Source organism: Diaporthe amygdali, assembly GCF_026229845.1.
Source record: "Diaporthe amygdali strain CAA958 chromosome Unknown NODE_31_length_594919_cov_65_084759, whole genome shotgun sequence".
In the NCBI taxonomy this organism is placed as follows: domain Eukaryota; kingdom Fungi; phylum Ascomycota; class Sordariomycetes; order Diaporthales; family Diaporthaceae; genus Diaporthe; species Diaporthe amygdali.
In genome coordinates, this window is record NW_026517051.1 from 234,248 (window position 1) to 256,054 (window position 21,807).

General features: G+C 50.1%; 8 protein-coding genes across 8 annotated transcripts; 3 read left to right on the top strand and 5 right to left on the bottom strand.

Annotated features, from left to right (window-relative positions):
* Positions 1-139: 139 nt before the first annotated feature.
* J7T55_000318 (uncharacterized protein) lies at positions 140-4,269 on the top strand (the record flags this gene model as incomplete). The annotated part of the gene is made up of 5 exons (XM_053132424.1): positions 140-885; positions 943-1,023; positions 1,545-2,233; positions 2,591-3,022; positions 3,437-4,269. 5 exons carry the CDS (start codon positions 140-142, stop codon positions 4,267-4,269), a joined length of 2,781 nt encoding a protein of 926 aa, XP_052989556.1.
* A 505-nt stretch (positions 4,270-4,774) lies between these two features.
* On the bottom strand, positions 4,775-6,132 carry J7T55_000319 (uncharacterized protein; the record flags this gene model as incomplete). The annotated part of the gene is made up of 5 exons (XM_053132425.1): positions 4,775-5,136; positions 5,214-5,673; positions 5,749-5,868; positions 5,960-6,033; positions 6,111-6,132. 5 exons carry the CDS (start codon positions 6,130-6,132, stop codon positions 4,775-4,777), a joined length of 1,038 nt encoding a protein of 345 aa, XP_052989557.1.
* Positions 6,133-7,301: 1,169 nt separating this feature from the next.
* Positions 7,302-8,939, bottom strand: J7T55_000320 (lignostilbene-dioxygenase isozyme iii; the record flags this gene model as incomplete). Its single annotated transcript, XM_053132426.1, has 1 exon — positions 7,302-8,939. The coding sequence occupies one exon, from the start codon at positions 8,937-8,939 to the stop codon at positions 7,302-7,304; it is 1,638 nt and encodes a 545-aa protein (XP_052989558.1).
* A 491-nt stretch (positions 8,940-9,430) lies between these two features.
* Positions 9,431-10,905, top strand: J7T55_000321 (uncharacterized protein; the record flags this gene model as incomplete). The annotated part of the gene is made up of 5 exons (XM_053132427.1): positions 9,431-9,562; positions 9,674-10,312; positions 10,432-10,474; positions 10,661-10,803; positions 10,855-10,905. 5 exons carry the CDS (start codon positions 9,431-9,433, stop codon positions 10,903-10,905), a joined length of 1,008 nt encoding a protein of 335 aa, XP_052989559.1.
* A 1,076-nt stretch (positions 10,906-11,981) lies between these two features.
* J7T55_000322 (uncharacterized protein) lies at positions 11,982-13,413 on the top strand (the record flags this gene model as incomplete). Its single annotated transcript, XM_053132428.1, has 2 exons — positions 11,982-12,900; positions 12,974-13,413. 2 exons carry the CDS (start codon positions 11,982-11,984, stop codon positions 13,411-13,413), a joined length of 1,359 nt encoding a protein of 452 aa, XP_052989560.1.
* A 271-nt stretch (positions 13,414-13,684) lies between these two features.
* On the bottom strand, positions 13,685-14,976 carry J7T55_000323 (mannose-6-phosphate isomerase; the record flags this gene model as incomplete). The annotated part of the gene is made up of 2 exons (XM_053132429.1): positions 13,685-14,617; positions 14,683-14,976. 2 exons carry the CDS (start codon positions 14,974-14,976, stop codon positions 13,685-13,687), a joined length of 1,227 nt encoding a protein of 408 aa, XP_052989561.1.
* Positions 14,977-16,768: 1,792 nt separating this feature from the next.
* On the bottom strand, positions 16,769-18,247 carry J7T55_000324 (uncharacterized protein; the record flags this gene model as incomplete). The annotated part of the gene is made up of 1 exon (XM_053132431.1): positions 16,769-18,247. One exon carries the CDS (start codon positions 18,245-18,247, stop codon positions 16,769-16,771), a length of 1,479 nt encoding a protein of 492 aa, XP_052989562.1.
* A 1,456-nt stretch (positions 18,248-19,703) lies between these two features.
* J7T55_000325 (uncharacterized protein) lies at positions 19,704-21,751 on the bottom strand (the record flags this gene model as incomplete). Its single annotated transcript, XM_053132432.1, has 8 exons — positions 19,704-19,932; positions 19,995-20,173; positions 20,255-20,644; positions 20,856-20,989; positions 21,075-21,205; positions 21,306-21,399; positions 21,485-21,629; positions 21,689-21,751. 8 exons carry the CDS (start codon positions 21,749-21,751, stop codon positions 19,704-19,706), a joined length of 1,365 nt encoding a protein of 454 aa, XP_052989563.1.
* Between the last annotated feature and the right edge of the window lie 56 nt (positions 21,752-21,807).

Below are 21,807 nucleotides of genomic sequence, written 5' to 3' on the forward strand. Positions count from 1 at the left end.
AGGAATAGAGTTCATCATAAACGGGGTTGCGGTTTTTCCGCAGACCGGACGCAACCTCGACTGGACGTCGCGTCTTCCATGTCAACTCCGCACGTCCCGATGACAAATGTTCAACATAGAGCAGTGAAGTAACATCACGATGCCTCGGAAGATCGAACCTCAGCCATCCCCAAGGCCGAACGGGACCTCGGCGCCAGCGATGCCAACAAGTCATATTAGTGACAGCATCAGCTTGGGCGCTGTTTCCAGAATAATACCTCCGCTGGAGGGCGAAACCAACCTGCAACATTGGAAAGCGATGATCATCAAAGCATTGGACCTCCTTCAGCTCAGGAAATACACAGAATCTTCGATACCGTGTCCATCAAGCAGCGAGGAGCATGAGCGCTGGCGGTCAGAACGGGGCATCGTCGCTCTAATCATCGAGTCCTCATTTTCACGCGTCAGAGACAGACTGACCGATAATGGCCTTTCAATAAACGAACCGGATCCATTCATTATATTCCATCAGACCTGCACCATTTTCGACAAATACGGTGAATACGACGGCGCCAGGCTGTACAAGCGGTTGATGAACATCCGACGGCCTGACTATGAGAACATGAAGTCGTATTTCCAGGAGATCCGCCGCCTAAGAAGCCGCATGATCGAAATCGGGCAGTGCGATGATGTGTTTATCATGGAGCAAATTTTCAACAGTCTTCAACCTTTCTGCCCAGTGGATGTCCTTGGCAGACTACAGCACAAGTTCGACAAGGGGGACTTGACATTTGATGAGATGGCAGAAGCAATATTGGAATGGGACAAGAACACCACTTTCAAGCCTGCACCTGCACATATACCAGGCTCTCGAAGAGGCAGCCAGGTGGAGCCGATTCGGAATTCGTGGGCTAGTAGCCAGATGGCTACGCATGTGCGGAGGGATCAATTATAGGAAATTAGAGTATACCGAAGCTTGTCATTCTGTTCGCTCCGCGAGAACACCACTGCTTGTCTCCTCGACCAGCAGATCGACGCCGCTTTGTAGGTGTTTCTTGAGAGCTTCTTGCGTATTCGAAAGACTTGATGCGTCAATGTCATCAGGTAGTACGTGGGAATTGCGCTTTCGTACGCTAATTCGGTCAAGGAGGCTGTGACCGGCAGACTTAATTAGCTACAATGTAATACATTGGGTATCTATGCAGACACGCCGCATTATGCACAAGTTCTTAGGCCAATCCAAGCCTCCCTACCGTAACACGACAGGGCAGCAGTCGTCTGGGTTGGCGAGCATTACTTGATCAGTCAGCGGCCCCTTCCCCTCCCCAAACATGACGATGCGGCTTTGATTACCATCCCTTCTTAGATAATGACTCCGCTGTTCCCACGAGCATCATCCACCCTGTTTCCGGTATCTTCCAGGTCCTACCATATCTACGCTCTTTTCTGATTACTTGTGTCACAAGGATACAATTTCTATTCACTTTGTGAACAGCGGGCGCTCATTTGTACCCCCCCCCCCCTCGGACAGCCATGACAAATCACGAAGGTGGATCATTACATAGTTTCAGCCTGTATTGGCCCCAGTCTGTCACATATCACGTGGAAGATGCATCGCCTGATGCCAGCAATCCCAGTTGCGATCGTGGAGCCAAATTACCAAGCACGCTCAGTCAAACAGCAACAGCAACAACATACAATGGAGTGCGGCGCAAAGTTCTCGGAAACGCGCAGACACTACTTGGAGACGAGATTCGAGTTTTGGATCTCGAAGCAGGCAAGCCTGGGGATGTCTTATTTGGATCCCTGCGGAAAGTGTGCCTCTCAGACTCGATTGTGTACGAGCCGTTGTCCTATACTTGGAGGGATCATGATAGTGTCGGGACGTCCAATGACAATACGGATGATGATGTGCACCCAGCTTTATTTCTATCGGGCACTCGATGCTTCATGGAGCTCGGGACCAACTGTGCAAAGGCTTTGAATCGCGTACGAAAGTCTACAACAGAGCGAACCATCTGGGTAGACTCAGTTTGTGTCAATCAGGATGACCCAGAAGAGAGGTCTCGCCAAGTCGATTTGATGCAGCAGATTTACTCCAGGGCTTTGACAGTGCTAGTATATCTTGGCCAAGAGTCAACGGAAGATGACAGTAGCATGGCGATGTCATTGCTTGGACAGCGCGGTCGATTTTACCTGAACGAAGACGAGAGCAGGAGTGTCAGCGATCTTCTTAAAAGACCTTACTTTCGACGTATGTGGATTGTGCAAGAGGTGGCGTTAGCACAAACCCTCGAGTTGCACTGCGGTTCTGCCACGGCTCATATTTCAACGTTCGCGGGGAAACCTTGGGGATCAATTTTGGGATCCGAAGTCATTCATCCTCCATGGCTTAAACATTCGAAGCACACTGTCCGAGAGCTATCAAGGCCTCATGCCTCATCACAAGCAGAACATATCCTGAGTTTAATCTTTGATACTGCCTTGTGTCGTTGCTCAGACGACCGAGACAGAGTTTTTGCCCTTTTAAGCCTTCTGGATTCGAGCAAAGAGAAACGGCTAAGGGCAGACTATAGCTTGTCTACTGTACAAGTATATTCCGGCATCGCAGCTGATCTTGCGACGAATGGTTTCGTGTGGGGTGTGCTGATGCTTGCTACACGCTTGGCTCCCAACATCTACCCAGGCCTTCCATCCTGGGTTCCTGACTGGAAGATGCTTGGCGATTCAGGGCTTAAAACCCAAGGAGTCTTGAAGGCCATCATTTCAAAGGGCCAAAATCTGGGGCGTGACTCTGTCTTCCGTGTGGCCAGTTCCGGAGTCATCACTATACGAGGCGTGCATCTTGGACCCGTCATCACTTCAGAATACAACCCAAAACGAATATTTGAGCCCCGTGATAGCATTGACTGGCGCCGACGATTCGATATGCCTCTTGGACCCTTTACTTCCGGATATAGCCCGGAATACATGTTTGCGCCACGCGCTCGCAGGGTCTGGGCCAGGGAAACAATCAATGCGTTGTTCAATGGCGATTTGGGACGTGACGGAACCAATCGGTGGCACGGAAATCAACCTGTATGGACTCTTAAAAAGCCAAATCAGGACAACTCATAAGAGTCGTGGAAATGCCATTTTGAGTTCATGACGTGTTCCAAGCAACCGAGCAGCGCACAGCACCGCGCTGTCATGCTTCCGGATTATTTGACAGTTTTAATTCTGAGACTCAACGACGCCTCATGCGACCAATATACTCTGGTTGAAATAGGGGAACCTTTTGTCATCGTGGACTTACCAGAAGAGTGGGCGTTAGACAATTCCAAACGCATACCGATATGTCTTCAAACGCTATCTCCAACATCTTTAGTGGAGCAGTCTGAACTGGAAATCTTTAAATTCTCGCAGGATCTATTACCTCAATTACGGAGTTACCCCGAATTGTGGAGTTACAATCTAGCAACATCGAGAATGACCTTGACATACAAGGCGATCCGGAAAATTGAAATCACTGATCTGAGTAAGGTTGGTCTGTTGGATGAGTGGCAGAAGCACGCTGGAATATGCGGCCAGATACTGGGAGACGAGTATTTGCTTCGAAGTCTCATTAACGAGGTAAACAATATGCGTCACAAAGATTACCGTCAGATCGAAGAGGCTGCAGGACTGGATGAAGCACATTCTTTGAAATTGGACAGGTTTCTAGGTCTATTCATTAGGGATCCTTTTGAAAAGGAGGCGATGGTATGGACTGATTTACAACTACATGACGACCAACTTCTCGACGGAGCAGCCGTATTGCCCCAGCTTATGCAATGGGCAGGGGTCACCGACCGTTTGCTGAGGAACCTTTACATTGAGAGAACTTCTGACTTATGTTGGCCGAACATGCCCTTGGACAGTTACCTCTACGACAAAGCATGCGAGGTGGGCGAGTTCCAGGCTCGGATAGCAACCGTCAATATCGAGAACGATACAAGCGACGGCCAGGATCGAGCTTCGATCTTGCTTGAAAGTATCTTGCGCCAACTCTCGGACGAATCCAACACTGAGCTCGAACAAACTCAAGGACCGCGGTCCAGAGATGAGAGGTACTGGGACTGGAGGAAATTTGAAACTGTCATGGAGCAAAGGTTTTCTGTCTTGAATCATGTCCAGCCAGACGTAGAGAAGCTACAAGCATACCTCCGGGAATCCGAGGTGGTTTTCAAGAGTGCTATACTCCATCAAGTACTAACTGCACATGAGGTTGATTTAAGCAAGAAGGAATTCAGTGAAATACGAATCAGATAGCTAATGGAAGACTAGCGGTGTCCATTGCTGAAAATCCAGATCACAGATCGCTTGTTTGGTTTGCGTGTACAGAATTCTCTACCCCCTTCGGTAGCTTGAAAAGCCTCATATTTTGTTTGAAATCAATCGCCACCCCTCGTACAAGGGGGGTGTAGGGGATCAGGGCAAGTGAACGTCTCGGTGGGGGTCAAAAGTAGAATTATCGACATTCTGGTTGTTCATTACCTCGAAATTGATACAAAGAAAATGCAAAACCTGACTTGGTCTGCGTGAACTCACCACACGTACCTGCTTGCACTACGACCAGACTCCCAAAGATGCTGTCAAAAAGACTCTGTCACGGAAGGCTTTGCTAACACTCCCGAAACAAAGCAAGTAAAGGTTATTCAATCGTGAAATCTTGTGGGCATAAACATTCAGGCGAAGTACAATGTCGGACGTGCGTGTGAGTTGTCGTAATATTTGCTCTTCTTTGATAGGGTGCAAACAGCCAATTCGTGCAACCTCATTTCACATCTCTTTGAACCGCCGCGGAACCTTCAAGCGTAAGGAGCTCATCGTCGGAAAGGCGGTCGAACCAATGGCACTGCCCGTGGCTGGTTTTATTGCCCTGTCCCACTAGATTACCGCTCTGTTTTCTAACGCTAGCGACTGGCAGTCTATGGACAATAGTGCCACCAAAGGTCCGAAAAGTGTGGGTAATTGCCAGCGGCTTATCGCTAAGCTTGGAGCCGCCGCTGGCTGATAGAACGGACCATAATTGCGAAGTGACGTGCGAGACGAGCGGGCCCCATGCCGTCAGGGAGGAACATATGATAGCTAAATCAGTCTCAAGAACAGACCATAGAACTGCGTTGAGTTCGTTCGCTGGATTGCAAGACCATTAGACACTACAACGTGTGAAAGGAGATTAGATGTGTGCAAGAGTAGGGGCTTCAACTCACTGGTCTTTTCTTCACTGTGTCCATTTGAGGCCTCTATTTCTACCTGACAATAGTAGTAGAGGCGTACACATGATGCTGCAATTGCGCAGGAACCAGCCATGAACACGACCGAGAGGCCAACCCGCTTCATAAGTGGAAGATGAAGACGAATCACTTGGTAGATAGCGAGTACAAGAATGCCTACATCTGTGATAATGTTGGGAATCCCAGAAGCCGGAAAAAAGCTCCCATTGTTGATACAATCGCCGTCAATATACGGGTCAAAAGTCTTCCCAGTCGGTTGGCACTTGAAGCTGGTGACGAGAATCACGGCGAGCCACCACATGATGGTTAGACCGCCGAGGATGATATACGCAACCTTCATAATGTATGTTGGAAAAAGCCTCCAGTGCATGGCAAGGATGCTGATCTTGATGGTCGTGATAGTAGATGCGTAGAACATCTCGCAGGCATATTGTATCTGGCAAGAGATACAATCGTTAGGCGTCTGACCTTCCAAAACATCAACAGAGGTAGGACGTGGGCAGAGGCTTACCCTGTAGTTGTACCGTATTTTATCTTTACCACCCTCGGAGAGGATTGCGGCGAGTGGTTTGCCAAGGCCACCTTTAATGACTAGAGCCATGCTCAACCCATAGAAAGCCCAGGAAAGTCCCTAGCGGTGACAGTGTCATTAGCAATCCAACCGAGCACATCCAAATGCGCAAAGATCAGAATCCGAATCCTCAGCGCTTGAAGAGACTTACGAAAGCGGCAAGGCAGAGCCAATCCTCGAAATCGATTCTGTACTGTCGGCGGATTTTCATGAAAATGCGTAGAGCTACTACAACAGTAACAACGACCGCCATGGTTGTGAGAATTTTATTAGCTTCGGTCCATCATCAACACTGCTCTCACTTTTGGAAATCGATGAAGACATTCTGAGTTCACGTTCAACAGAAATGTCATAAAGGCGATGGGAAAGATTAGCAAGAGGTAAAATGACTGTTTGATACAGATGATCAGGTCACGGACGAGGTCAGATAAAATGCACGTCCCAGGTTATCTGGTGAAAACCGGTAGGCTTAAGACCGATATTTCTTACTCTGCATCCACACACCTAGATGAGAGGAGAATAAAATGTCTTTCGGCAGTCAGTATCATGGCCCCCACTCATGGCCCCCAAAAAGTGCCCGCAGATCCATATTGGGGGCGGTGAGCAACTGCATTTCCGTCCTAATTTGCAACAACCTGCACTGGACTCGAGCATGTCGGAATCCCAGATCTGCATGTTGCTGTTCTGAGAAAGCTCTTGGCGTGCTGCGATGATTCTTGGAGTCTTTACACCCTCAGGGGTATCCATATCAATCATTGCGTTACACAACGTCGATGCACCTGCTCGGTTGGCTGTGGTAGCTTGAGACCTCAATGATGTAAGTAAGCACGGCTAACCCACTATGCATGCTGTGTATGATCTACACGCTATTACTTTCCTCAGTTTCTAAATCTGTATGACGGCTTCTCAAGGCTGAAATCTCAGTCAATTTGGTCTTCATTGGTAGCGAGAGCAACTTCACTCCTCTTCCTGTGCCACCACCCGCCAGTACACATCCGTTGAAGCCGAAGATCAACACAATTGCGTGGAACATGCTTCTACGCCCAAATTTTGTAGCATAACCCATTGCTGGTTCGTTTTGTGAAGAACATGGAGTGTTTCACGGCATTTTGGGTGTCGCAATCAGGTCCTGTGACAAATTAGCCCATCTGTCCTCTATATCCGATTTCCGCAATTCCGCCCAGAAGCATACTGGGGGCCGGCCAGTGTCTTCCCATTGAGAGTTTCAGTTCTTCAATGACCTGGGCGCATCATATGAAACTGCGATACTTGGGTACCACTCCCAGCCCTTGGTTTCGCAGGCGACTCGCGTATGTTTACACATAACATCAAACCCAAACCTGTGCAGTCGCTAAGTAGCTATCGTAACGTCTTATTCTCTATCTTTTCCAGATCTTCTCCTCCGACACATATTATCCTAGAAAATTGGCATTTCAACTTAGCATAGTGATAAGTTGTGACGGTGGAGACTTTTCTTCCGATATTGTTTGATTTCACAAACCCTTCTGCTGCCAAGGTAATGGAGCCGGTGGCCCATTTGTCTTCAGCTTCTCCTTCTCCTTCTCAAACCGCTCGATGTCCCTGTGGTCTACAAAGTTTCCATGGAACGCCAGCCTTGGCCTGAGCGGCAGCCGCACCAGCGCGACGGGTCCTTCTCCAACCTTCTGTGCGTCCAGGACGGCGAGCTCGTTGATGCCCCGGTCGAGGCGGTTCAGGACTACGACAATGTGTCCGTCGCCCTCGGGCGACCCGTCCACGTCACGCGGCACAAAACAAGGTTCCTGCAGCGTCGTCGTGGGGCCAGGCCACCACACCTTCTCGGTGTCGGTACTCCAGTTGTAGTGGACCAGGAGGTTGAAGAGCCCTCCGGCAGGCGGTCCGCACCGAGCAATGTCGTACGGCCGGGAGCCGTCCATACCGAGGGACCAGAACTGTGTGTACTCCTTGCCCTGGAAGCGGTCGTCGATGCGGGAGAACTCGACCGACGTTTGGCACGAGAAGGCCGGCGCGATCCTCTTCTCGGGAGAAACCAGCCGGCCGTCCCTCGCGACGGGGAAGGTGTACCGTGTCATTGGTGACCTGAGCGGGGAGCCCGGCCCCGGCGGCACCGGTGGTTTTCCGTCCTCGGGGAACCAGAAGAAGACGTTCCCGTCGGCCATGGACAAATCAAAGACCAGGTCCCCACCCTCGCTCTCGTACGCCCCGGCAACATGACCCTGGAAGCAGTTGTCGGACCGAAGCCAGACCATGTCTTCCCTCTTGGGGCTCCTCCGCGGTGCCACGCCAAAGAAATGGTCTTCATTGGGATCCCATGCCCAGTGTACTTTGCTCTTCTGCAGGCGCTGCAGATCCGCCTTCAACGGTGTCATCGGCAGGATGATGTGGTTCTTGGTAAAGCCAAAGTCGTGTATATACCCGCAGAACGGGGCCTCGAACCAGACCTCGGTAAGCTTCTTGCCGTCAGCCCCAATTTCATAAAAGACAATCTCTCTCGAGCAGTCATTGCCGTTCCCGCCAGCCTCGTAGCCAAAACACAACATATTTCCCGTCTCCGGATCAATCTTCGGGTGAGCCGTAAAGGTCGGCGATACTACCTGGCCGTCAAAGTCGTATCGCCCAATGGTCTCCAGTGTTTCCGGATCGAGCGCATAAGGCGGCCCATCCTCCTTGCACGCGAGCATGACGCCCCGCCAAAAGACAATGTTGGTGTTGGAGGTCGTGCGGATTAGCCCCTTGACCGACGGGTCGTCGGTGTACGGGTTGCGATACCTGCCAAACAAGCTCCTACGGGCCTTGGACTCGGCCTTATAACGGTCATTCTTCACGTAGCGCCGTTTCCAGTCGACATGGCCATTGGCGATGTAGTATGCCCCTACAATCCCGTCACCATTAAACAAGATATCATCCTCATGCATCGGAGGGAATCTCTTGTCCACGCCCATGCTGTAATATGTGCCGTGGATGGACTTTGGAATGTTCCCAAACACCTCGAGCTCTTCAATGTCCCCCTGAAAGCGGCACGGAGCGACCCCATTGGTGAAGGCGGGCGTCTCGGGGAACTCGGTGCGATCACCGGCTTTGATGCCGTCCACATAAGCCGGGCTACAGTTCTCGAAGGCGTGTCCTGCCATCGTGATCGGGCTGCGCCTTGATCTTGGGTTTCTAGATGGAGTTTTAATAAAGTGATTTTGTATCTGGAGCGTTGTGGTGGACTACCCAAATGGCATATGATCTCGTGTGAATTTTGAGGAACCGTCTCCTTATATGCTCGCATGCCAAGGCTGCTCTTGCGGCCGTCGCTCGTGACTAGACTAAGCTTAAAGCCATTTGTGTCGTGGCATGTGCAGACGTTATGTCAATTGACATCCATGCTCGCCCCTCACTTTCATGCCGCGCGTATCACGGTATATAGTGTATCTCCAACATGCGGATATTATCAAGACCCCGAAAATTGCCTCTGAGGAGCTACTATGATCCGGCTCAGCCGATCTCCAAATCTGGGTAGAACCTGCTCTGATACACATTGCAACAAGCAAGACATAGCTTATTTTGAATGTTGCCTGTAACCTCTATTTCTATGTTTGAAGTGGATATCGCTGCACCAATTATCAGTTGAGCTACCATGGCGAATCAAATATATCCAACTGTTGGACTGAAGGGCTTTAAATCCAAGCCAGACGTTGAGGCGTACCTTGCAGCCTTTAGCGCCGACGAGTTTGACACGTATTTTCAGTATTACCATCCCGATATTAATGTGAGTACGAGTGCCCATAAGCCCTCTACGGCGGTTGAAATAGCGACGACTCGTCTAGGAATGCCCACAGTATTCATCTCTTTAAGTTGCTGAATCTCGGGCATTATTCAGATCGACATTCCCCTCATTCCCGGCCCTAAGACTTTAAGCGGCTATCATCAGTGGGCCAAAGGACATCACCAGATAGCATCAGAGACTCTCGTTCCACAGAAGATCATATTCGAACGTGATGGGGGACTCGTCATCGTGCAAGCACGAGCGGAGTTTAGAGGGAAGAAGGATGTAGAGATGGACGACTTTTTCGGATGGGGCCCTGTGTCCGAGGGAACTGGCCCAGATGTCATCATGATTGTGTTCTACCACCTCGACGAAAGAGGACGAGTTGTCCACCTTGAGCCTGGAGCCACCAAGCTGCTGAGAAAGGCACAAGTAGTTGATGTCGCCGTCGGCGGCAGCGCAGTAGCCGGGTCCGGATCATCATTCCGAACCAAGGACGACGTCAGAAGCTACATTGGCTTCTTTAGCAGCAACAACTTTGGCAAAGCATCCGATTTCTGGGCACCGGATCTTGAGGTACGCTTGGGTAAGCTCCAGGTCATCCAGGGACGGGAGGAGAACGTCAAATTCTTTTCCACGCAGCGACTAAACGGCATGGACGAGAACGTCGCTCCGAAGCAGATCACCTTGGACGACAGCTGTTGCGTTCTTCACGCTGAGGTGACCTTCACCGCTCGGAAGGACTTCCCAGAGGTGCGTCTGCACTGCCATTTTGAGAAAAGTTGCCTGTACACGAACGTGTGCGTGCGCAACGTCAGAGTTCGTCGCAACGCAGAAGTCTGTATAACTTGCTAACGCGTATCGTACAATAGGGGTATGCGGGGATGGGTACGACATCAGGAGGTATCAAGACAGGTCAGCGGATTTGGAACGAGATGATGATTTTGTATGACCTGAACGATGAACGCCGCGTCAGAGTCGTTAGAACCTATCGCTTGAGTGATCCAGTAATTTCTGGGCCGGATAGTTAGGGGTAATTCCATAGCTGCCCAAGTCGCGCCAGCAATACGTTTTGCAGCTCAAATTGCGCTGTTCCGGCAGCCATGGACGAGAAAGTGTGGCTGTTGTACAAGTATATTCGGGCAGGCGTCCAGATAACAATGATGTGTCGACTTGTTGCTCCTGGTATCGGGCTCATTTTGGGCTCCCATTTCTGCGGTACAATACCGACTGACAGCCTTAAAGTGAGCCTTCTATCTCCCATGCCCTCGAATGTATTGTTGTGGACTAAATAGGACCCCGACATCCACGTCAACCGCGCTCAGATGGCCGCCATCGGTGAGTGAGGCTCGATGGATTACAGTCCCAGAGATTCAAACGCACTGCGTCCTCTGGTATTGAATCTCAGACACTCATACGGCGGTCATATCTTGAAATCATACCTGCTGTAGACTTTTTGTGAAACATTGAAGAAGAGAATAAAAGATAGCAAAGCCAAACCATACTTGCCGTGGTGTCAGGGATATGTTGCCAATTTCAACGGTGACTTGAGAGCTACTACTCTTCAGAGCGCTTTTGTGTTCTTGACGGCTACACTTCTTCCTGTTTGCAAAGTGGCTTGATTTGGCATAAGAGATTTTCTATTGCATTGAGCTGAGGTCTCAGTCACCTGCCGAGATTAAGCCGCTACGGCCTGGCACCGGGATGTCTAAAAGGTCTTCCGGCGTTCACAAGGGAGGGAGGGGGATGTATTGCGTTGGTAGACAGCAACCAGAATATCTTGAATAAAAGACGTCAAAGCCTTAAGCAGAAATATTTCTTGCGAGGTAAAAGAGGCCGGCCATCAATAGCGTCGGCATGGACTGTGACGAACTTGATTATTCATAGTGGTCGACTTAGTGGAAGCGAGATGGCTTCTACCAAGGTTGGCAGCTAAGCCAAGCCGGCTCAACGCAAGCGAAGATACCAATCAATCCCGCCTATTTTTTAGATTGGGAAAGCAAGTAGGTTGTGCAAACACTTTTCTCCAGTCTCAAGCGTCACGTGATGATAGTTTTGTCTTCATTCTACGTGCAAGAAAGTCACTGTTTGTTCAAAAGTGACGTTGGATAGGAGGAACCCTCCCCCCGAATTCGCGGTCTAGGGTTAGGACAGTGGCACCACGTCGGCTATTCTATCGAAAACGCCGCCGACAGCCGATCACGCCATAGCCCCTGCTTAGATTTGCGAGTGAGAGAATAGAGCTGAGCCTTTCGCAAGCACTCTTCACAATTTCCTCACACACAGATTCTCTCATACCTCAACCACCGCCTTGCTGCGACACTATTACGCCATACAGGGCACTACTTTACCAATATATCTTTGACTCTAAACTCATTCATTTAATTAGCACCTGTCAGATTTCTTTCCTATCGCGCAAAAAATGGCTGGAGCACTGGGGGTTAGGGCTGCTCGCGCGTCTGCGAAGGGCCTGAAGGCGTCGTCACCCAGAACCTACGCCACCGTTACTTCGATACCACCTAAGCCTCACCATCGTGTGGTAGTTGTCGGTGGCGGTACAGCCGGTGTGACCGTCGCTGCCCAGTTGATGCGCTCGAAACAGTTCCAAAAGGACGACATCGCCATCCTCGACCCGGCCAAGAACCACCACTACCAGCCCGGATGGACCCTTGTTGGCTCTGGCCTCAAGCCTCTGAGCGACATGAGCCGACCCCTGTCGAGCCTCATCCCATCTGGCGTCACACATTACCCTCTCCAGGTCTCCAAGTTCGACCCAGAGAACAACGAGCTCAAGACGGCCGACGGTGTCGAGGTCTCATACGACTATCTGGTTGTGGCTCCTGGCCTTGAGGTCAACTTCTCCGGGATCAAGGGCCTCCCCGAGGCTCTGCAAGATTCAGGCAGCCAAGTGAGCTCCATTTACTCTGAGAAGACTGTGGAGCAGGTATGGAAGAACATCCAGGACTTCAAGAAGGGAAACGCAGTTTTCACTCAGCCGGCTGGCGTCATCAAGTGCGCCGGTGCGCCACAGAAGATCTTGTGGATGGCTCTGTCGCAGTGGGAGAGGGACGGAGTTAGGAAGGAGATTCTGCCTTACTTTGCCACCGGCGGCCCAGGAATGTTCGCTGTGCCAAAGTACTCCAAGGCTCTGGAGGAACTCCGTTTGAAGCGCCGCGTCGAGGGACTTTTCCAGCACAACCTGGTCAGCGTGGATGCTGCAAACAAGGTCGCCACTTTCAAGAACCTCGCCGAAGATGGCAAGGAGGTGCAGAAGGAGTTCGGATTTTTGCACGTCGTTCCTCCTCAGAAGCCCTTCGACTGGGTGGCTAAGTCACCTCTGGGTAAGTCATCCTTGAATGCTCAAGCGCTTCCACTTCTCATTGCATAAACAATACTGACCCTGGCAATTGACAGCCGACTCTGCTGGATGGGTCGACGTTGACAAGAGCACGACCAAGCACAACAAGTACGCCAATGTCTTTTCAATCGGCGACGCCTCATCACTGCCAAATTCCAAGACCGCGGCCGCCATTAGCTCTCAAGCTCCCGTCCTGGTCGACAACCTGCTGTCCACCATTCGTGGCGAGGAGCTTAAGTCCGGCTATACTGGCTACGCCTCTTGCCCACTGCTGACTGGCCACAACGAGCTCATGCTCTGTGAGTTCAAGTACGGCGGTGTCCCCGATGAGACCTTCGCCAAGGTTCCCGGTATCGGCAGCCAGGACGTTCCTCGACGGGTATTCTACCACCTCAAGAAAGATTTCTTCCCCAGCGTGTACTGGAACAGCTTCGTCAAGGGAACGTGGTTTGGGCCCAAGGCCTGGTTCAAGCCTGACACGACGAAGACCGCTTAAGGAAAAGTCAGCATTTTAGAGATTGGCGATCGAGTAGCCTGATTTTGAAAAAAATACTTGTAAGAAAGTGTCGCGATACGAGCTGGATTATCACCACCTTTTTCTTCCTTTCCTATCCCTTAATCGAGCGACCAAGTTCTATGGGTTGTTTTGTGCGTTCTCGGTTCAATGCGTCATGGGCAAGGCTAAACACGGCCAAATGAACGTGCGAGTGTTCTCAAGATTGGAAACGATAAATTGGATCGGTGTTGCTACCTCATGCTTCGAGAAATCACACAGCAGCCATGAATATCTGCATTCCACTCTCCGTCTCCCACTTGAGGTCCACGCCTGGAGCAACGTAGTAGATATACCCTTCCTTCAACTCGAACTCCTTTCCGTCCGCGCCCATCTTTCCAGTACCCTGCGTAACAAGCAAAACACCCGGCCCTTCGCTAGCCTTGAGCTCATCACTCTCCCCAGCCCTCAGTCCAGAAATAATCATGTCAAACTCGCTCAGAGGTGGCTTATACACCTCGGTCTTGCCAGTCTTGCTTCTTTCACTCTTCTGCTTGGGGAGAACCACATCCTCCTTGCTGTGAGACTTGAAAGTGAGGGTGTTCGCAAACATGTCGATATTATTCTTATCCGCGGGCGGGCAGAACCCCACGTTGAGAACATTATTCGACCGCGCCATGCACTCGACAATGTTGCCTGACAAGTAGGCGTGGATGCCGTCGGCAGGGATGTAAATAGCGTCCAGCGGCTGGAACGTTAGGAAGTTCATGCACGTCAGCGCGACAATCGAGCCGGCGTCGCCGGGCCCGTACTGGCCCTGCAGACGCGGGAGCAGGTCAAGGATGTAGTCGGCCTTGACATTTTGGAGTTCCGACCGCGGCGTGTGCAGGAGGTCGCTCTCGATCGTCTTGGCCGTGGCCTCGTCCGCCTTGAGGAGGTTGCGAGTGACCTCGCGCAGGGTGTCGTTATCCCAGCGCTCCTTTGGCGCAGCGGGTGAGTAAGAGCTCAAGGCGGAGAGAGTGAAGAGGGGTTGGATCTCTGAGAGAGGCTTAAATCCTGCGAAGACCTCGAATGTTGACAGGGCGACTGCAATCTCTGGCTTGTGGTTGGGGTCCGTAAACTGGTCTGGATCTTGCTTGTGCAGCTTGGTTGCTAGATCTTTGTTTGGATGCAGCTGGAGCGGGAGAGCCTTTGCTATTGATAAAATCTGCATGTCACATAGTGAGCCTAGCCGTTTCTGTTCAAACTTCTCTGGCATCGAAATCGTCTTACTTTTGGTAGGAATGGCAGCTGCGCATCCATCGTCTCCACGACCTTCTTTCCGAGGAGAGTCTGCTGATCCTTCTTCAGCACGTCCGCGAGCAGCTCGTCCGTCTCAAGCACGCGAGCTGGAAAGTCCGGGTAGTCACCGAACCACATCTCGGAGTAGAACTTCTCATCTTCGATTTTAAAGTCGGTGCCTGGCGTTCTTGCGCACAGCTGAGCGGCCAGTGACTGCTTCCCCTTCTTGCCCCAGGGATAATTATTGCAGGTGCCGCTGAGCTGGAAGACTCGTTGGGTTGCCATTGTGAGAGCTGCGTGATTTGAGGTTGCGAAATTGAAAGAGGATCAGGCGAAGTCTGGACGTGGTAGGAAGATGACAAAATAGTTTAAAACCAAGCGTAGGGTGAAAACGGGTGTAGAATGTCAGAGTCGTAGTTTGTCTGAGGAGGACTATTCATTCTCGGATTGAGAAAGACAATTGAACTGATCAGACCAAAAGCAGGATTTAGTAGTGAGCGAAAAGGCGTTTTGATGTTTGGTCCCCAGCCGAACGTTGTCTATGACATGTCACGGTGTCGTCACAATCTTTTCCATGGAGCACAGCTTATGACTTCATACATTCGCTACATAGCGGCCGACCAATCTTCGGTATAAGTGGGTCCCGGGGCGGTGGCGCCGGACTCGGGTCCGAGACCTTAGTAAAGCAAGAGAAGAATTGTTAAGACTGCGAGACATGACTAACCACATCAAATAGAGTAGTGTTACCAGGGACTTTGGCACCTCAAGGGAACGATCTTAACGCCGACTTCCCCCATTATGTTATGATTACCTTCGCACATATTCTGCATCGATCATACTGTTCACAGGACCTCATTTCAAAACGTCTGAAGCGCTCAGATGTCTTGCATAGCTATTCATTGTCTGGAAGCGGGCTCAATCCCTCCTCTGACCCGTGCTCAGATGGGCGATGTTTTCCTCGATCCATGAAGCCCTCAACTATGGTTTCGCACTGGTCACAAGGATGATGGGGCTCTGCGATATTTAGCATTGGAAAAATTCAAAAGAGGGGACACTTTGATACCAATATTCTTCGCTGGATCGTCGGTGGAATGTAGTTCCTATCGTCACTAACAACAATGAGGATCCCCGTCTTTCCATGGCCAGATGCCTCGCACTTCATGTCGTCGCTTGTTTTGGATGATAAAATCTCCTCCCTTAGAGAATCACATCCCATAGGAGGCTCTGTAGGCAGGTTTTCCTTAGGCAGGATCTGCCTTTGCGAGTAAACCGCTTCTTACGCCCAGGCTATATAGCCAAATCTACTTTGATTATTGCTTAGATTTGCCGTTATAGATAATCGGGTTCTTGTATTGTTACCACTGAGCTGTGAATGCAAGCGCGTTGAAGCCTTGTCGGGGTTGTTTCCATGGAGAGGTGCACAGCCGTAGGTGTTATCGCAACCATTGCTGTCAAAGGAATTGTCGAGAACTTGATTGGACGCGAACTTTGAGGCCGCGGATAATGTAAACAGTAAGGCCTTTATTTCCCATGGTGTCTGATGAGCAGTGTGCAGACGATAGTGTAAAAGAGTGTATGAAGTCTAGGTTGGCTCAACCGTGAATTTGCTTTAGCTTTGACGTGTAAAGCGGTATTATGAGACTCTGCATATAAAGCGATACGACGTTGCTTAAATAATCTACTTACGTTTTCAAGCAGCAATAGTTTCGGGACTTCTGAATTGGCTCGTAAGGTAACCAACAGGCAGACCGCCTCACAAGCTCTACAAACAATCAATTCACCAAGACGTGGCACAGAATCATTTTCGCTCAATGCGATGAGTATTTTGCATTATCCAATCTCGGCAAATCCCTGGCGTCTGTTCTCATCGCCCCCAGTAGATCCGTTTCTTGAGTTCTTATATCCCAGAATAGTCCATCGCTCCGACACACATGCAATGACTGTACATATAGCCCGCAACCCCCCCCCCCCCGCGGCAGATTTCGGTTTCCATTTTTTAAAAACCCATTCCACCCTAATGATTGCCTTAGTGCCATCAATCTCCCATCCCTCCCGTCCGATACCCCTCCGATGTTTCTTATGGTAATACGAGGTGAATTCGGCTTGGCAACGACCTGAATTGATATTTGTCCTCGTCAAACATGTATGGATGGCCGTGTGGCACGCCACTGTTATTGTTTAGTATGCTCTTGAGCTTGAAGGGGTTCCAGTCTGTCGCTCCCTTGTCCGTGTCCGACATTGTAATCCAGCGGCCCCGCTCGTTGAGCACGATGTCGTCTCTTGTTGAGAAACGCTTTCCAGGCGCATGGCTCCATTCGAGGAATGCCGAGGCGCACGCCCAGGATGATGAGCGGCGTGCGTATCTCTGATGGCGGTCTCGTCCGTAAAGGTTCATGATGGGATGTCTGTTCCGAGGGTTGCGGATTGGCTCACGTCCGGGACTGGGGTGCGGATGGTCGACGCATGCATCGTAGCGGTAAAACCTGTGGCGCAGTTCCACCGTGTCCCAGATTTTTTGGAGACCGAAATGCCGCAGGAGCTCGTCGCGGCGCTCTCCAGATTCCGCCCCGTGCGCTTTCACAAGGGGGCCGATGCCGAACTCGCAAAGCCATAGCAGGAACCTTTGTTCTTCCGATATGGAACGTTGAGCAAATATCGTGGATGTATCCCGTGTGGCTTGCACTGGATAGTCTGGATAATCGTATTCGTAGTCTTCGTGCCAGTCGCGGACCCATGCGCAGTCGTCTCTGGTGGGAAGCTCGGGTAGCCCCAGAGCCCTCGCTGTCTCCTTTAGATAAGTTCTGTAGGCGTCGAAGATGTAGCGTAGGCACGAATCGAATTCTTCCCTCACATCGGCCTCAGAGTGGGGGATAATATGCTCGATGTCAGGACCCATGTTGAAGATGTAGCGCTCGCCTTCGTCATTGGTCCAGAATTTTGTAAGTAGGTAGATTTCCACATCGAGGAAGTTGAGCTGGAAACAGGCCCTTTCCTCTGCGTTGAGTTGGATGTCGGGTTGGTTGCTGGGGCTCGCGGACGATGAATGTGTTCCAGTCTTTTGGGCGATGTCGTGGATTCTTGCCCAGGCGTCATTTGAGTATCGATCAGTCAAGGAGTTAACGTCCCTAACAAGGTCGCCAAAATCCAGTATTGTGGTGAGGCTGGGTTCGAGAGCCAGCATGTGATCGTCGCATTCCAGATTCAGGATCTTACGGAACATGCGCTCAAGTTCATCCCTGTCATCTTGAGTCTCATGCCGCGGCCTCATCCACTCCGCGTACTCCCTTCTGATTCTTCGTACGTGGAAAGCGACAAGAGCGTCGTGGTGGCAAAAGCCATCAAGCTCATTGAACATGTTGTCCAAGGCTCGTGGGAACAGCTGTTGGGGGTAGCTCTGCCATAGCGACATAACCCACTCGGGATAGGCTTCGATCATGGAAAGCAAGTCACGGTGACTGCTAAGTTGTTCAAGAATGAGACACCCAAGTTCCACGGGCAGATGTTCGGCATCCAGCCGAGTTGAGGAGCTGGCGGAGCCTTGAATAGCCGAATACATGTTGTCTTTGATGTAAATGTGTGTCTTGTGGGTGTGTGTGTTCGTAGTGTGTGTGTATGTTTGTATCGGCGTACAGGTCTGGTAGGTAGTTCGTGGATGAATGATACCCTGTGGGGCTGAATGTATCCAAGCCAGGAGTCTGTTGGAACAGATGTAAGTGCTAATAAAACTCTGAGGGGGTATAGATAGACCGTGTGTGGGATGTAGTAGAGAGTTGGATATAGTAGACTGATGTCGTAGATGAGGAATGGTTCAGTCGAGTGGAAGACAATTTGATGTTCTCACTAGTGGACTTTCTTGTTTTCACTTGTGGTCTGTTGAGTAAACTCTGGGTAAAGAATGGAGACACCTGTCAGGGGGAAGAGAGGGAAGGGTCTTATAAATATATCAATTATCTTCAATTTTTTAAATCAAGTCTTTTCTCGCAATTAATTATTGCCGATAAAGTGACTCCAAAGAAGGCCGGCCGCTGCCCAATTACTCTAGGAGCAACTCACATGACTCCAGGTGGAAGGCACGAGCCTGCCAGGTGCGATTCTAAATCCTGAAAGGTTCTCTAGACGACCATCCAGGGACCAAAATCTTTTGGGTTGAAGAGCTCTTTTTTGTGCTTGGGTGTGTCATGATGGACAAAAACTTCAATTGAACCTTCAATTAAGGCGAATACCCTGATGATGTCAACTACTGAGCATGTGAATGCCGCCGACTACTGATTTCAGAATGTGCGGACAAGGGCGAAATATATTTTATCCAAGGAAACATATTGCCCCCAACGACGGGTCTATTTTCATAGCCACACACGGACTTGTTCTGAGTATATTGACATGGTTCTGCGCCGTATGGCTTATTGGCCCTGTTGTGTGACTGTAACTGCTATGCTCACTCATTAATTCGCAATTGGTCCACGAAGTCATTCCTCGTTCGTCGTGGGGCAATGCATCGGTGAAGAGTCCATGGGCATGCTAACAATCAAATAGGAATTTCGCACCCATATTCATTGGGCTGCAAATTTCATGTCTATTGATTCTTGACATTAAGTGCTCCCGCTTTTCCTCACTCAAAAATAGGTCATGCCGCCTCGAGACCTTTCTGAATACCCAGTATTTCTCCCTATTTTAGCTGACGCAAACCACGATAGAGGAGTCCTCGCTAGGAACTTCCCGATGGCTATACCTTGGAGTCAACAAATCACTTCTTTTCGGCATTTCGAAGAGGATTTGATAAAGGTTCGATCTCGTGTCTCGCATGATATCTTGCCTGTTCATCATGCACACAAAATTTTGATGCTGATGGCGGCCAGATGTGTGATACTTGAGGCTCACATCTCAAGTCCGTCTATTCAAACACGACACGTGATTTAATTCCAAAGCCAGTCAACCCAGGTCTTTTTTATTTTTTTCGCCCTCTGGAAATCCCCTCTCCCCTTTCCTTAAAACTTTACACGAAATCCCTGTTCTCACCAACTGAGATCATCTTCTTTGGCATCCCTTGGGATGAGTTCCACGAGCAGGGGGTCTGTCAAGACGGCAGCGACCCACTCTTTCCTCATGGGCAGCTGTACGGGTTGCCAGTCTGGGCTACTCACTCCTGCTAATTGTGTGGATATTGTAGCCTCCTCCACGTGCACAAGCTTGAACCTCTCAAGTGTCTTTGCCAAGCCGAGATAAATCTCGTAATACGAAAAGCTGAAATGACGGCAGGTCAGCAACATGTCACTCATGCAAGATCCACAGATTCAGAAACTCACTGATTTCCGATGCAAACATTGGCCCCTTTGGAAAATGGTACGTAGAATTTGTCCCGAATAGCATTGTCCGAGCTGGTTGTGCCACTGTCATTGATCCAGCGGTATGGGTTGAACAACTCCGGGTTCGGGTACGCATATTTGTCTCTGAGGTACCAAATTGGCGACGAGGTCAAGACTGTCTGAAATGATGATAATTGTGTGAGATTTCAAGAACAACACAAAATTCAATTTGAGAAGGATTCCATATGTGGGAGACTCACGCCTTCAGGAATTAGCTTCCCACACAGCTCGACGCCGCCATGCGGGACAACACGAGGCAGCATAGCTGCTGCTGCGCCAGCCCAGCGAATTCCTTCCTTCACACAAGCACGAAGGCGTGGGATGTTTTCCAGGGAGCTCATATCTGTGGGAAATCCTCGGTCGAAGAGGTCCTTATACAACTTTTGTTGGTATACTGGATTCTTTGAGAGGGCATAGAGGACGTGCGCCAAGGAGGCAGAGGTTGTATCTGTTCCTGGGCCAAGGTTCTCTTTCGCTTCGGACAACGCAGTCTGGGTCGGAACGCCTGCTGCAATCATGACCTTAATAAGGTTTGGAAAAGGCGACTTCTTGTCAGGGTCTTTGTTTCTGGCCCACGCCTTGAGAGTCCACTGTTCGACCATGAGCTACTGGTGCTTCAACACTGCAAAGGGGGCCACCGACCTCATCGTACTGCTGAAGGCCTTCCTTATACGACACTCTTGATCCACTAATACGACAAAAGAAATCTTCTATACGCGTCCAGACTTCATATAGAGCTGGGAAGTTCATAAGCTGCAACTGTCAACAAGTCTGTACGGTCGTTTGTTTGAGAGAACTTACCAAAGGCATGAAAGTCGCCTTCTTATCATTGTTGGCCACAATCGCCAACTCGCCTCCTTTAGACCAAGCGACGACAGCGTTGACGGCTTCACCGAAAGAGAATTCAGCTGTGAGTTTGAAAATGAGCACGAAGACTTCGTAATTTCGGGGTGATGGCCAAGCTCATACATATAATATCAGCTTCCAGGGCACGACAAGCCGGTCCAACATCAACAGGACCACACTTTCGGCTAATTGCTTCGACGAATACGTTGACATGGTGGAGCATCAATCCTTCAAGCTTCGCGATGTTGCTGCGACTGAAGAGCTGACCAAGAATTCTTCGGCGTTTTGAGTGCTCTTCCAGGTCGCTGTCACGCATCAGCTGATTGTAGTAGACACCAACCTAGAGGCTTATAGGGGATCACATGCGTGATGGAGAAGAGGGCAGGATGCCCATCTTGGACAAACTCCCCATAATTACGAGGATCCTTGGCGAAACCACTGTTGACCTTATGTATCGTGTCATATATGTCTATCGAGTAGAAGGAGACCTCGTTGGGTCCTATTCGCACCAAGGGACCTGTCACCGTCCTCGTCAGACTTTTGCCATCTTTAAACAACTTTTACCGGAGTTTATGAGAACTGACCAAGCTTTTCATGGATTTTTGGGAGCTCTATGGTGATGACGCCCCGATACTCTTTGCTGAAAGCCCATAGCAGGCGCGAATAGGCTGCACCCCAGCCTGCGTTGGGAATTTGTGACAACGACGATGCATGTGCCCGAGTGATGGCCTTCGATTCATCAGCAAAAAAACTGCCTTCTATTCAATTTATTCGGAATTGTAACGCACCTTCACAATTGCTAACGTTGCCAGGCACAACACACCAAAGGCTGCGAAAATAATGATGGACATTGGATTGAAGGTAAAGTTTTAATTGTCCCTAGGGAACAAAAGATGATGTTTATGAT